General features: G+C 40.5%; 2 protein-coding genes across 3 annotated transcripts; both read left to right on the top strand.

Moving 5' to 3' along the window:
• The first annotated feature begins 2,703 nt into the window (after positions 1-2,703).
• On the top strand, positions 2,704-4,470 carry LOC114470297 (GTPase activating protein 1-like). Of its 2 annotated transcripts, none has more exons than XM_028458412.1 (2): positions 2,704-2,738; positions 4,030-4,470. In XM_028458412.1, exon 2 carries the CDS (start codon positions 4,035-4,037, stop codon positions 4,425-4,427), a length of 393 nt encoding a protein of 130 aa, XP_028314213.1. In that variant the 5' UTR covers positions 2,704-2,738; positions 4,030-4,034; the 3' UTR covers positions 4,428-4,470. The 2 variants fall into 2 exon arrangements, with proteins under 2 accessions (XP_028314213.1, XP_028314214.1); XM_028458413.1 differs by lacking the exon at positions 2,704-2,738 and adding an exon at positions 3,522-3,590.
• Positions 4,471-12,233: 7,763 nt separating this feature from the next.
• Positions 12,234-14,162, top strand: LOC114469960 (synaptotagmin-3-like). Its single transcript, XM_028457900.1, has 2 exons — positions 12,234-12,252; positions 13,678-14,162. The coding sequence occupies exon 2, from the start codon at positions 13,693-13,695 to the stop codon at positions 14,083-14,085; it is 393 nt and encodes a 130-aa protein (XP_028313701.1). The 5' UTR covers positions 12,234-12,252; positions 13,678-13,692; the 3' UTR covers positions 14,086-14,162.
• Positions 14,163-14,402: the final 240 nt, after the last annotated feature.

Below are 14,402 nucleotides of genomic sequence, written 5' to 3'. Positions count from 1 at the left end.
AGTTGAGATCGTTTCTTGGATTGCTGACTTACTATGCAAAATTTGTCCCGAACCTTGCAAACAGATTGAAACCAAACTGTAAACCAAATCAACAAACTGGGAATGGACTGAGAAATGTGAGAAGGCGTTCGAAGACGTGAAGCTTGCCCTCACTAAATCCGAGGTACTTGCTCATTTCGACCCAAAACTGCCGATCCAACTGACATGTGATGCGTCGCCCTACGGGTCGGTCTAGTTGTGTCTCACGTAATGTGTTCAGGAGAAGAGAGACTCATCGCCCTTGCATCCAAAACGTTAAGCAAAGCAGAAAGTAACTTTGCACATATTGAAGTATTTGGAATAAATAAATTCCATCAGTACCTTTTTGGCAGGAAATTCACATTGCTGACAGACCACAGACCACTAACATCCATATTTGGTCCGTACACTGGCATTACCTCAATGGCTGCCAGTCGCATGCAACGATGGGCTCTGCCATTATTGGCTCATTAGTACGAGATCAAGTACCGGAAATCGGATCAGCACCAGAATGCTGACGGGCTTTCCAGACTACCATTGCCCATCAAGCACAGGGAACACACACAAGCTGAGATTTTCTATTTCAAGGACATGACTGCAGCTCCAGTAACCTCTGCTCGTGTAAAGTAACACGCGCACTGACCCTGTTCTTTCTGAGATTTTGGACGTTGTCACTCGTGGTAGGAAAGGGGAGATGACACCAAAGCTACAGCCAAACATGGTGAAAGTGGGGCTAATGGCTTTAAGAGAGAGAGTGATAACGGAACTCCATACTGGACACTTTGAAATGGTGCGAATGAAAGAAATCGCATGCAGGTACTTCTGGTGGCCGGGTTTGGATGCAGCTATTGAAGAAAAAGCCAAGTAATGCTCTGACTGCCAGAAAATGAGAAACCAACCACAGCTTTCCCATTTATATCCAAAAGACAATGCAAAAGGGTTACCCACTGGTCGTGTTCTGCCACGAAGAAACAGACGACCTTCGGACAAATTAACTTTGTAGTTCAGTAACTAACCTGTTTCATTGGGTAAGAATACAACCCAGAGTATAGTTCGGAGTGAGGTAGTCTACCCTCTTTCTGTAGTTCAGGCAAAAGTTCTAGCCATTCAGTAAATAAATAAAAATTGTTATGAAGAGCTACAAATATTCTGCCATAGCCATGTTAAAAACAAAGTTTAAGACAACTCTAAGCAATTATAATGTATACTTTTTGAAAAGGGTACATCAAAAGTAAAGTGGGAGGGATATGCTATGTATTGCCTTTCGACTTATTGAAGATTGTCCCTCCTGTGTTCCACCCCTTAAGTACGGCACATGCGCTGATACCCAGATGTTGACTGTTGTTAAGCTCGAAGCACTGATTATGTAGCTTTGCCTCAGATACAGTATTATCATGTGTACATTATCTGGTTAAAAAAGGCTATACTTTTAATGCCTCAAATGCAGAACAAATGTATATATTTATTTCTAAAGGTTTGGAAAAATTCCATCAAACAGAGGAATGAGAATACAAGTAGATATTCAACTGCAAATTGGACACAAGAGACAACTTTTGAGCAAATAATTCAACGGCACATTTTGCATTTTTGGTGAAATTATACAGCAAAAATTAACAAGCAATGCCAACAATTGAATGAATATTAATGCCACGTGGAAACCCTGAATCTTATTACTTTCTATAATAAAGTAATCTAAATAATGAAACTCACAAGTTACCAGCTACCAACATACACAAGATAATACTGAGTAAATTACGTCTGTCAATAAATTATAAGATACGTACCTGACACAAAGTGCAATTAGCATATTCTTGTATGTTTTAAGGGAGTTTCTTTCTTGTTTATCCCTGCCAGCTATAACCTCCGTCATTTTCCTGACAAAAGCTTAGTCTTCTCACATTCATGAAGCCTAATGACAGGTATACTCTAAAATCCAAATTTAACTGAACCTCCAGCACAATTTGAACATTCATAGACCCAGCAGGAGACAACCATTTTCACTTTTTTATCTCAAAATTAACTCGTTCCAGCTGCTTCTTCTTCTTCTGATGTTGTTTAATCGCGGTTAAACTCGTTTCAGCTACCCACAGCATGCCAATACAAATGGTGTTGGGTCGGGAAATGCCTGTATGTTGTGACATCATGTAGGAACTATGTATAGTATACATCTGGGTGTTTTTCACCTACTCAATCTTTTCATATTATCTAATGTGAACGCACTACATACTCATTTAGACATCACACTTAGTTTGAGTAGTATGTTAATATGACATTTACAACACAGCCATGATCTTAATTATACTTATAGGTTATAGTAGACAGTATATACTCATTAAGTCTGTTGTGTATAATACGGAGTGGGACATTTCAAACACAGCCCATGTCTGTAATAGAGTTTATTTGCTCCCCCACAGAGATTGCGCCCTAGGCCGCCCCATAGCTAAAAGTGCCACACACGTGAATGGAAAAGTTGGGTAGGCAGAATGTGGTTGTAAATATGTGAGTAATTTATTCAGACTGGGTGGAATGGAATTGCAGGTTTCTCTAACAGACATTAGATGTTCTCGCAGCATGTTGTCGGTGCTCATACTGTGTGTCCGTGTCTTATGTAAGTGTGGGAGAGACACAGGCTGTGTTTGACCTGCTGATAGCAGCTGAGCAGCTTTAAAAGAACTCAGCCTTCAGAGACTCACAGACGTCAGCGCAGACCCTCGGAACAGGTAAACATCCCCATCTCCCGATCTTTCAAACATCTCTTGAGCATCTTTGGAACTCCAACCAAAGGCTTTTCATCTAATCACTAAATGTTGTTTGAATAATTTATATTTTCAGCTTTCAAACATGTTCCTGAGGTTAATTAAAAACTAGATTGTCTACAATGCTCTTCCAAACAGATTCAGAAGATTGGAAAATCCATCTATCAATTTCCAGAAGTCTTCCAAAGATTCTTTAAATATCTTCTAAACATCTTCTGAAGGTCTTCCAAACATTGTTCAAAGAGCTTATATATATTGTTTCTTCCAAGTATATTAAAACATCATCCAAACTTTACTATAATCTTTTCTTGTCTTCCAAGTATCTTCAGAACATATTCTCAAGAATCATCCAACTATCTCCTAAACATTCATCAGTTTGATACATTGTGCAGAAATATTCCAAACATCATTCAGTTATTACCTAAGCCTTGTTCAAATACATTCCAGACACCATCGCATGATCTGCCGTTTGTTCCACTTCTTTGCAGCATAACAACTAAAAGCAATGTCACCATGTTTGCTGTGAACTCTGGGCTTCACTATCTGACCTGTGTCCAAAGATCTGAAAACTGCTGGGTTCATACCTCACTGATGGATTCTGGACCACATTTATACACCAGCAGCAGAATGTTCATGTCTATTTTGAGGCTGATCAGGAGCCAGTGTAAAGACTTTAAAACTGGATTAATGTGCTCTGACCTCTTTGTTCTGGTTCAGACCCAAGCTGCAGTGTTCTGAACCAGCTGGAGATGTTTGATGAAGACCATTACAATCGTCCAGTCTGCTGGAGATCAAAGCTTCTCTAAATCTTTCTGAGTAATGAAACCTTTCACTCTGGAGATGTTCTTTAGGTGCTAAAAGCTGTTTTTGTAATTGATTTGATCTGATTGACTCAGATCTGACATTCAGCAATCAGAACACCGAGGTTTGGCACTTGGTCTTTAGCTTTTTAAGTTTCGGACTTGGTTTTTAGCTTTTAAAGTTTCAGACTTGGTCTTTAGCTTCTAAACATCGCCAACTGTGTTTGTTTTTAAAAAAAATATTTCCAAAATGTATTTTCTGTCTTCTAAAAGAACCATCTAGTTAAGATCCAAACAAGGTTCAAACACATTCTGGGAATCTTCCAAGCTTCTCTTAAACTACTTCCAAATTTATTCCAGAATATCTTACGAATCTTTTCTCATCATCATCCAATCATTGTTCACAGAATCTTTCCATAGTGGTTTGACGCTGCATTCTCCTCCTCCTCCTATAGAAACCATGGCCTCCTGTCTCCACCTCCTGCTGTTCCTCTGCGGCGCTCCCGTTGCCCTCTCCCAGCTGCGACTCTTTAACCTGCGGGCCAGCGACCTTCCCGACCGGCTGTTGGGAACCACTGACGGGTACGTGGAGGTCTTCCTGGGCTCATCCCCGCTGGGCAAGACATCGGTGAGGTACAATAACCCCAACCCGTGGTGGGAGGAGGAGTTCACCTTCTTCAAGGCTCAAGAAAACAACGTTCTGAGGCTGGAGGTCTACGACAGCGACGTGCTCTTTGACGACCTGCTGGGAACCTGCCAACGCACCCTGAGGGTGGGAACGCACATGCATGACTGTTACCTGAAGAAAGGAGGAACGCTGCACTACACCTACACCCTGACCCCGCAGCAGTAGGAACGCAGCAGGATTTCACAATAAAAGCACCAATAAAAACCCAGTCACGTGTGTCGTGGATGATCATAGGCAGCACACACACACACACACACACACACACACACACACACACACGGTCATAACACTTAGGACATTGACTCCGTCCACCCGAGAACATCTCCCAGCAGTCACCTCTCACTACGCTCACTAAAGCTCACTATGAGGTGTTTAGGTGATGCGTTAAGCAGGGTTGGATATGGAATCAGAACAGTATCATAATGAATGAACTCTTGCAGGGTTTTTCACGAATGCACATGCTTTGTTTCGCAGTTGTGTATCAGATTCACAACTGCACACACTCTGGTTCACAAATATATGTTTGTTTTGCAGCTGTATTTCAAATTCAAAAATGCACACGATCTGTTTCACAAATATTTATTTTATGCAAACTTGTAATATAAATTCTGAAATGCACAAGCTCTACTTCACAAATATTATTTTGAGACACGCGTGTATATAAATCCACAGATAATGCAAATTGCTGAATGTGCATTTACAAACTGCTTCTGTGCTGTGAGAGAAATGTGTGCAGTAAATTTTGAGACTGCCCTGACGTTGCGGGTCAACAAACGTCACCATTGGCTGATAAAAGTGATTGACAGATTCAGCCAATTAGGTGTGTTTGCTTTCAGTCAATCATATGGCTTCATACATTTTCGCCATACTTAATTAAAAATTATAAATTAATATACAGAATGTCTCAAGTTTAGCTTCACAAATAAGGAACGAAAACAAATTCACCAATCTAACTGTTTTTATTATTTCTAATTTCTGTAATGTAAGTTTTGAAAGCTGTATTATGGACCTGCCAAAAAAAATCCAAAATGTAGTTTAGTATGTTTAGCACCCCCTGTAACTTAAAGAAGGAGAGAGTAAAGTTGCTCAAATTAAGCATTATTATTTATGATGTTCTACATGGTATATCATACAACCAGAGATGGCAAAAGTACCCAGATTCCTGACTTGAGTAGAAGTAAAGTACCTATGTAAAAAAACGACTTGAGTATAAGTAAAAAGTACTGATCCAAATATCTACTCAAGTAAAAGTAAAAAGTACAGGCTCTGAAATGTACTCAAAAATACTTTTAAAAGTAAAAAGTATTTATGTTGCACGATTCACTGGCTGCAAAGCTATTAAACACAGGATAATTTATATGGAATCTGCTTTAGCAATATTATTGTTTGAACAAACACTACCTGTCTAGTATCCTAATGTGCTTCACTATATAGTCCTTTAGGCATTTGTATTGTACACATAAGGTTAATACATTACACTTCTGAACATTGTGTACACCCCTGGTTATGACATAAGGCTTCTATGTCATAACCAGGGTGCACACAACAATTTTGATCTGGTTTCTTGGTCGCGCTCATTTTTTAATTTCTGAGTCATGGGTCAGATATTTTTTCTGATAGAATGAAATTCAATACAAAGTTTGCAATTAAATAAAACCTACAGATAACATCTGACTTCATGAAATGTATTAATAGGCTCAGACGCCCACACCAAAAATATTAAAACATATATTGTCATTGATTAGTAAACCTAAAAAGGTAAGCAATAGATAGGAAAGAAATTAGACTGTAGATATTTGTTTTTAGTGTATTTTACAGCCGATTTAGGATTCGTTATCATAAGAGATGCTAACAGAAAGCTAACACAAGAGGAAGATTAACTTTTATGGGCTTATTTATTTCAAACAGTAATTGGGATTTATTGTAATTGAACTTTAGTAATTGAGAACGAAATTGTAAATGCCTTTCTCAGGATACAAAACAATTGTAATTGGTAAATTGGTCATACTGGTAATATTGGTCACTGTAATCATAATTTAATTGCAAATGAACATGGGTAGCTGAAATCGTAATTGTAACTGAAAAAATTAATTCACCCCAACCCTAGTGGAAGTGGATAAAAGGAACATACAAACCAAAACATGTTTAAATATCTGGCCTATATGGATTTAATGGACATTAAACCATGTAATGAAGCAAGTCCATTACAAAAGACACATGCATATTATCTTTTTAAAACAAATGTTTATTGATTGTCTTTTCCCATGGTTGTGGACCTGCAACAGAGAGTAAAGTATGAGTGAAATTAAATGTAAAATGTATAATTGTTAGAAATGAACTTACCCTGTATCTCTGGTCTGGTCCCAGGTGTTCCGGCTAAAAGATTCCCCAGAGAGCCGGAGCACCTTAAGAAGGTTCCAGGAGGGACCATTGTGTGAGGAGCAGGAGGGGTGTTTGATTTAAATGTTGTGCTAAATTAGATGTTTTTAATATAGATACAGTTAACTTAATAAAACATATATATTTGGTAGAGGTTATGAAATGTTTTTACATTGTTAGATTTGTAATGTATAGTGTGGAAGAATAAAATTGTTGTTTTTAAGAACTTTCCTGTGCTGCAGAATAGGCTGGGGCTTAATCATCTGTCGGCCTATAAAAGCTGCTCAGCTGCATTGTTGGGAGAGAGTGCTGCATGATGTGAGCTATGGTTGGAGCGCTGCACATGTTTTAACCTTGTTTTTGTCTATTTTTTTGTAAATATTTTTCTAATTTGAAGTCATTAATAAATACACTTTGGTCTGCACCTGGAAACGTGGCCTCAACTCTACTCTGTTCCTCCAACCGCTTAAATGAAATGGCCTACCAATGACAAGTGGTGTCAGAAGCTGGGCCCCATGTCACAGAGTAACTGAGAATGATTAATACAAGAAAAACAGAGCGACTGCAGGTGTGCCAGGAAGAGCCAGATGAGGGGACATGTGCATCTGCAGGAGACCATGACATCCAGCAACGTTGGAGACAAGTTTGATGAGCTGGCTGTATTGATGAAGTCACTCGCAAAGTCTCAAGCAGTAAGAGACCAGCGTCTGGAAAAAGAGGCAAGTCAACAAGAAATTAGTACAAAGTAAGCAGCAGCAAGAGCAGGACACTGCTCCCTCTGTAGACCAAGATGGGGATGAAGAGGAGGATCCAAATCCTTGTGGCCATGCTAGAGTTTACAGAGAGCAAGTGAGTTACAGAGAACCAAAGCTTCTACCTTTGGCACCAGATGATGACATTGAACATTTTCTGACTACATTTGAAAGAATGGCTCAAATATGTAGGTGGCCAGGAGATGAGTGGGCTCTCCGCCTAGTAACTTTGCTCACTGGAAAAGCTTGTAGTGCTTATGTACTCATGGACATTGCTGATTCTGAAAATTATGAGAAAGTTACAAAGTATATACTTACAAAGTATGAAATAACATCAGAGACTTACCGTCAAAGATTCAGATCCACAGATATCCTGCCAGATGAAACTCCAAAGGAGCTCTATGTGCGACTAAAAGACTATTTTTCGAAATGGGTGAAATCTGAAAAATCAACAAAACAAGAATACACAGAGAAAATGATTTTGGAACAGTTTTTGAGGATGGTTCATCCAGAACTGGAAGTTTGGATTCGGGAGCATGTCCCCCACACCGCGGAGCATGCAGCGCAGCTGGCGGAGGTCTTCATCACAGCCAGGAAAAGATCGGAGTACCCCACCTTTGGCCATGACACATTCCATGTCCAGAGAAGCCGGGACAAAGAGCATGGACATAGAGACAAAACCCAAAGTAAGTCCAATGGGGTGAATGGGGTTTTGGTCAAGATAGGGCTGCTTTTAAAAATAGACAGTTTACATCTAGCCGGTTTCAACAGTCAAACCCAGCTAACAGTTCATATAACTTGGGTAAAGAAGTTAGATGTTACCTGTGTAATGGGATAGGTCACACCCAGTATTCTTGTCCTTTAACCAATAGGACAAAGCCCTCTCTTTACAGTGTAGTACCAAGACCTGCTATACCCAATCATACTATTCAAACTCGGGGTGCCTGCACTTCACCTGTATTGGTAAATGGCCAGGGTAAAACAGCACTTTTAGATACGGAGGGATTTCAGTCTGTAGTTTTGTCCAGCTTAGTATCCAGAGATAAGTGGAGTGAGGATAAGGCCAGCATTAGCTGCATCCATGGTGATGAACATCTGTATCCTACAGCAGAGGTGTATTTAACTGTGGGAGGGCAGACATTTTTAATGCAAGTGGCTTTAGCTCCAAAGTTACCTTTTGATGTAATCCTTGGGAATGATTTGCCCATTCTGTTAGATTTGGTACAAGAAAGTGAAAGTTTACCTGAAAACTTGTCAACAAATCTGTCTCAAAATATACCTGTTAATTTACCTGATGAAACTAAGATACAAAACGCCCCACCTACAGCATATAGCATGGTTATGACTAGGGCCCAGAGTTCAAAAGAGGCCCTAAAACAGTTTCCATTCTTTGGGGAAGATCTTGAACCTGTAAACGTAAAAGCTTTTAAATCTAAAGCACAGAAAAGAAGGGAGAAATTCAGAGTTACTCGAAGTAGATTTGAGGAAAAAACAACTCAACCTACTCAACCTATAGACTTTGAAATCCCACCAGATGTTACAAATTTACAAAAGAATGATCCAACTCTTCAATCATGGTTTCAGAAAGTGACAGAAGTTGATGGGGTTAAACAGGGACACCCAGGGTGTCTGGAGGGAGCCATGTATATCATTAAAGGGGGTATTCTTTACCAATGCAAAGGAACTGTAGAAGCACTACTATTACCCCAGCAATTTAGATCAAAAGTAATGGAGCTTGGACACTCAGTGCCATGGGCAGGGCATATGGCTTTCCAAAAAAACCTTGTGCAGAATTGCTAGCCGATTTGTTTGGCCAGGCATGTACAATCAAATCTCAAAATTTTGTAGTTCATGTGAAACATGTCAACTTACCTCATTGCGTCAAGTTCCACACGCTATGTTGCAACCCCTACCTATTATTGGAACACCATTTGATAGAATTGGTATGAACATAGTAGGGCCATTAGAACAAAGCAGCTCAGGCTATAGATACATCTTAGTGCTGTGTGACTACAAGGTATCCAGAAGCTTTCCCCCTAAAGACAATAAAAGTCAGAAATATAGCCAACTGTCTATTACAACTTTTCTCCAGGGTGCGAATACCAAAGGAGGTGTTAACAGACTGTGGGACCAACTTTATGTCAAAGTTATTAAAGCAGGTTTACAAGCTGTTGGGAATTAGGGGTATTAAGACCACCCCATACCACCCCCAGACGGACGGGTTAGTGGAAAGATATAATCAAACATTAAAAGACATGCTGCGGAAGTTTGTGTCGCACACAGGAGCAGACTAGGACCAGTGGTTGCTGTATCTACTGTTTGCCTATCGTGAAGTGCCACAAGCCTCAACAGGGTTCTCACCTTTTGAGTTACTCTATGGACGGCAAGTAAGAGGGCCGCTTGATCTCCTCAAAGATCACTGGGAGAATCCATCCCCATCAGGAGACAATGTAGTGGCCTATGTTGTAAAGATGAAGGAAAGGCTGGAGGAAATGTCTGCACTGGCACAGGAATCTATGAAAACTGCACAAAAGAATCAAAAGATGTGGTACGATCGCAAGGCAAGAGAAAGGAGTTTTGAACCAGGCCAAAAGGTGCTATTACTTCTTCCCACCTCAGACAGCAAACTTCTCTCAAAGTGGAATGGTCCCTATGAAATCACCAGGAGAGTGGGTAAGCTCACATATGAACTGTTTATGCCCGACAGAACCAGAAAACACCAGACGTTTCACATTAACCTGTTGAAGGATTTTCAGTCTCGCCAGGAATCTGTCCCTCAGCTGTTGATCCGTGCTGTACAGGATGAAGAAACCAAAGAGAAATTCATACCTGGAAGTCGGGGTGAGTCATCTGTTGTGGTCATGTCACATCTGTCTATCTCTGAGCAGAAGCAGCGGTGAATGCTCTCATAAACCCAGAGCTTTTTAAGGACACTCCTGACTATACGGACTGGGTACAGCACCATATACGGCTGAAAAAAGAGGCACCTCCACGTCAAAAGAGCTACAGAATACCAGAACTGTTGGTGCCAACTTTGAAAGAAGAAATAAAACTAATGTTGGAATTGTGCATAATTGAGGTCTCCAGCAGTGAATGGTGTAGTCCGGTGGTTCTGATACCAAAGAAGGATGGCTCACTACGATTTTGCATTGACTTTCGTTATTTGAATGCTGTTTCATTGTGTGACCCTTATCCAATGCCCAGGATTGACGAGCTGGTGGAGAGAGTGGGACAAGCCAGATACATCACCACCCTAAACCTGAGCAAAGGTTATTGGCAAGTGGCACTTGCTCCAGAGGCTCAGGAGTTGACAGCATTTAAGACTCCATTTGGTCTGTACCAATTTCGAGTTATGCCATTCGGACTCCAGGGGGCACCAGCCACTTTTCAAAGTCTGATAGTCTACGTTCTGAGAGATGTTTCAGATTTCTCGGCTGCATATTTGGACGATGTGGTGATCTACAGCCAAACATGGGAGGATCACATGGCTCATTTGGAAAAAACCCTACAGTACTTCCACTCAGCTGGCCTAACCATCAACCTGAAAAAGTGCTGTCTGGCTCAAAGAGAGGTGGAGTACCTAGGGTTTGTGATTGGGCATGGAAAACTCAGGCCTCAGGTGGGGAAAATGGAGGCTATTCATTCCTACCCTATTCCGACTACAAAAAAGAGGGTTAGGAGTCTCCTAGGTCTGATTGGCTGGTACAGGAAATTAATTCCTCACGTTGCAGGCCGCTCAGCAGTGCTCAATGACCTTACTAAATCCTCAGCCCCTAAAAAGGTAAAGTGAACGGATCAATGTGACCTTGCTTTCAGAGACCTAAAGAAGGCAATGAACCAACACACGCTGCTGCAGACGCCTGACTTCAACAAACCGTTTATTTTACAAACTGATGTATCTGGAGTGGGCCTAGGTGGAGTCCTGCTGCAAGAGATGGACAGTGAGAGGAGGCCAGTCGCCTTTTTGAGCAGGAAACTACTGGACAGAGAGACCAGATATTCTACAGTAGAAAAAGAATGCTTTGCTATGAAGTGGGCGATAGAGTCTCTACGGTACTACCTGTTGGGTCGGCACTTTGATCTCAAGACTGACCATCGCACTCTCCAATGGCTTCACAAGATGAAAGATGCCAATACCAGAATCGCTGGTTGGTACCTGGCCCTACAACCATACAACTTTACTGTCTGCTACAAAGCAGGGAAAACCAATACTGTGGCTGACTGTCTGTCCAGGGTTCATGAAGACTAGAGGTACTGTGACCTAGGAGAGGGGGGTGGAAATGTAATGAAGCAAGTCCATTACTTGTTTACAAAAGATGCATGCATATCTTTTTAAAACAAATGTTTGATTGTTTTTTCCCATGGTTGTGGACCTGCAACAGAGAGTAAAGTATGAGTGAAACTAAATGTAAAATGTATAATTGTGAGAAATGAACTTACTTTGTATCTCTGGTCTGGTCCCAGGTAAAAGCTGCTCAGCTGCATTGTTGGGGGAGAGTGCTGCATGATGTGAGCTATGTTTGGAGCGCTGCACACGTTTTAACCTTGTTTTTGTCTATTTTTTTGTAAATACTTTTCTACTTGGAAGTCATTAATAAATACACTTTGGTCTGCACCTGGAAACGTGGCCTCAGCTCTACTCTGTTCCTCCAACCGCTTAAATGAAATGGCCTACCGATGACAAACTACTTTGGATAGTTTGGTCACATAAAACAGGACAAGCCGAAAAGTCTTATGGAAAAGCGGCCCCTCACTGTGCGATAAGTGTGGGAAGTGCAGCAGGTTGTGTTTGATAAGACTGCTTGATAAACACATCAGGACAGTGAACAGAGCGGGACAGACCACTGAGACACTCACAGGTAACACCTCGCTCCATTAAACGGAAAAATATTCAACATTTACTACAAATAGAAAATTGTTTATTTGATGATTGAAGAGGTAAAGTGTGAATAATATATCAAATTTAATGTAATTATTAATATTAAGTTGACTTTTATTCATTCATTGTTATTTCCAGTGTGTGAAGTGCACTTTTATTTTTTCGTTGCTCCTGTAACAACATGAACTTCTTAATGTGGGACAAATAGAGGCGTGAGTTATTTATTGATATCAACGTTTGATATAAAACAACTATAAATACCCACACATTTAAAAAAAAAAAAAGGAAGCAGGAGCTCGGGATGAAGTTAAAAAGTTAAGAATTAAAGAAAATGTGTTGGAGACTCTGTCGATCTGTCAATGATCAATGAAGTAGTGAATGTCCAAGTGTTTGCATATAGGATTTAGTGTTTCGGTCATTTTACTGATAAAAAAACGTCAACATATTCCTATACAGTATATACAATATACAACCTTGGGGTCAGGACCCCATTTCGGGTTGTGATACACTGGGAGGGGGTCGTCAGATGCCTTTAAGAAACTAAGAATATTTTTACAACTTCAGCCCATTTTTGTTTATTTTTAGCCTTTATTGCTCCTTTTAATGTATTTTTGCAACATTACTCCTGTTTCTGCCACTTCTCCATCAAATTTCAATGCCTTTTCTGCACATTTTTCACTTTTAATCATTTTTCACCATATTTCATGTTTATTTTTGCCAACTCAACCACATTCACAATTTGTAATGCTCATTATTTACCAGTTTAAACTAATTATTCCAATATTGACACTTTGAACCCTTTTTTTCCTACAACTTTTTCGGTCTGTTTTTGACCACTTTAATTTGCAACTTTTAACCAATTTTTGTTTTTTTTAAATCCCAATTTACCACCTTTTCCACCATTTTATTTCTGATTAAAACAATGATTTACATCTTTAGGATGACTATATACTATGGTCCAAATAATACTAATTGTCCTGGATAACAGTGGATATTATTCAGATTAATAAATGTGGTTATCACAGATTTATAAAAGCTCTTCCCTTTATTCGCCCTTATAGATGGACCTGTGTCCAACTGACTGTTCTTCAATGTTCATGTCTGTGTTCAACCACCTTCAGCTACAGTGGGGGTCCCCAGTCTCTAGAACCTTTTTTTTTTTTTTTTTTGTGGGTCATGGGTGGAAAAGGTTGAGAACCACTGCTATATTATAATAGATTTACATCTAAATTAAATTAGTGTCTGTCTTTTTCAAAAAAACATTGTATTGATCTAGCGAGACCAACATCATGTATCGTATCGTCTACCATAGAGTATGTCCCACCTCTAATGATATAGATTAATTTCCATCCATCATATGAGAAGTCCTTTCTGAGATTGGAATATTCTTGTCGTTGTCTCACAGTCTGCTGTGGAAGCCATGGCCTCCTCTCTGCTCCTCCTGCTGCTCCTTTGCACTGCCTCCGTCTCCGCTCAGCTTCGGATCTTCGGCCTGAGGGCCAGAGGCCTTCCCTCCGACCTGCTGGGAACCACAGACGGATATGTCAAGGTCTTCATTGGCACCACCATCCTGGGCCAGACGTCGGTTCGTCACAACAATGCCAACCCGTGGTGGGACGAGGAGTTTGCCTACTTCAAAGTGCAGGAGAACGACCTACTGAGGCTGGAGGTCCACGACGACGACTTCCTGTTCGACGACCTGTTGGGAGTGTGCCAGCGGCCGGTGAAGGAGGGAACGCACACTCACGAGTGTTACCTGGAAAAAAAAGGAACGCTGTTCTACACCTACACCCTCAGTGGGGACAACCAGTGAGACCTGTCTGGGTGGTTTTGCAGGTTCTCCCAGTGATACACACACTGACCAGTCTGCAATAAATGCTGCCAACCAGCTTTTGTTGTCCTTTTCTTCAACACACACACACACACACACACACACACACACACACACACACACACACACACACACACTAACAGAAGTTGTTATTAGGTTTAATCAAAGTTCACTTTAATGTCAGTGTAGCTGAATGCACAAGACACTAGGGCTGAAATGATGGGCTTTCATTCCGATTCATTGGAATTCAAGAGTAAAGTTTATTGTGATTTTAATTTCCTTTTCTTTTTTTTAACCTT

The sequence above is a fragment of the Gouania willdenowi genome, chromosome 9, assembly GCF_900634775.1.
Source record: "Gouania willdenowi chromosome 9, fGouWil2.1, whole genome shotgun sequence".
NCBI classification, from domain to species: Eukaryota; Metazoa; Chordata; class Actinopteri; order Blenniiformes; family Gobiesocidae; genus Gouania; species Gouania willdenowi.
This window is presented reverse-complemented; position numbering and strand designations above follow the sequence as displayed.

Coding starts and splice junctions, on each gene's coding strand:
- LOC114470297 (XM_028458412.1), top strand. CDS start 4,035: ATGGCCTCCTGTCTCCACCTCCTGCTGTTCCTCTGCGGCGCTCCCGTT.
- LOC114469960 (XM_028457900.1), top strand. CDS start 13,693: ATGGCCTCCTCTCTGCTCCTCCTGCTGCTCCTTTGCACTGCCTCCGTC.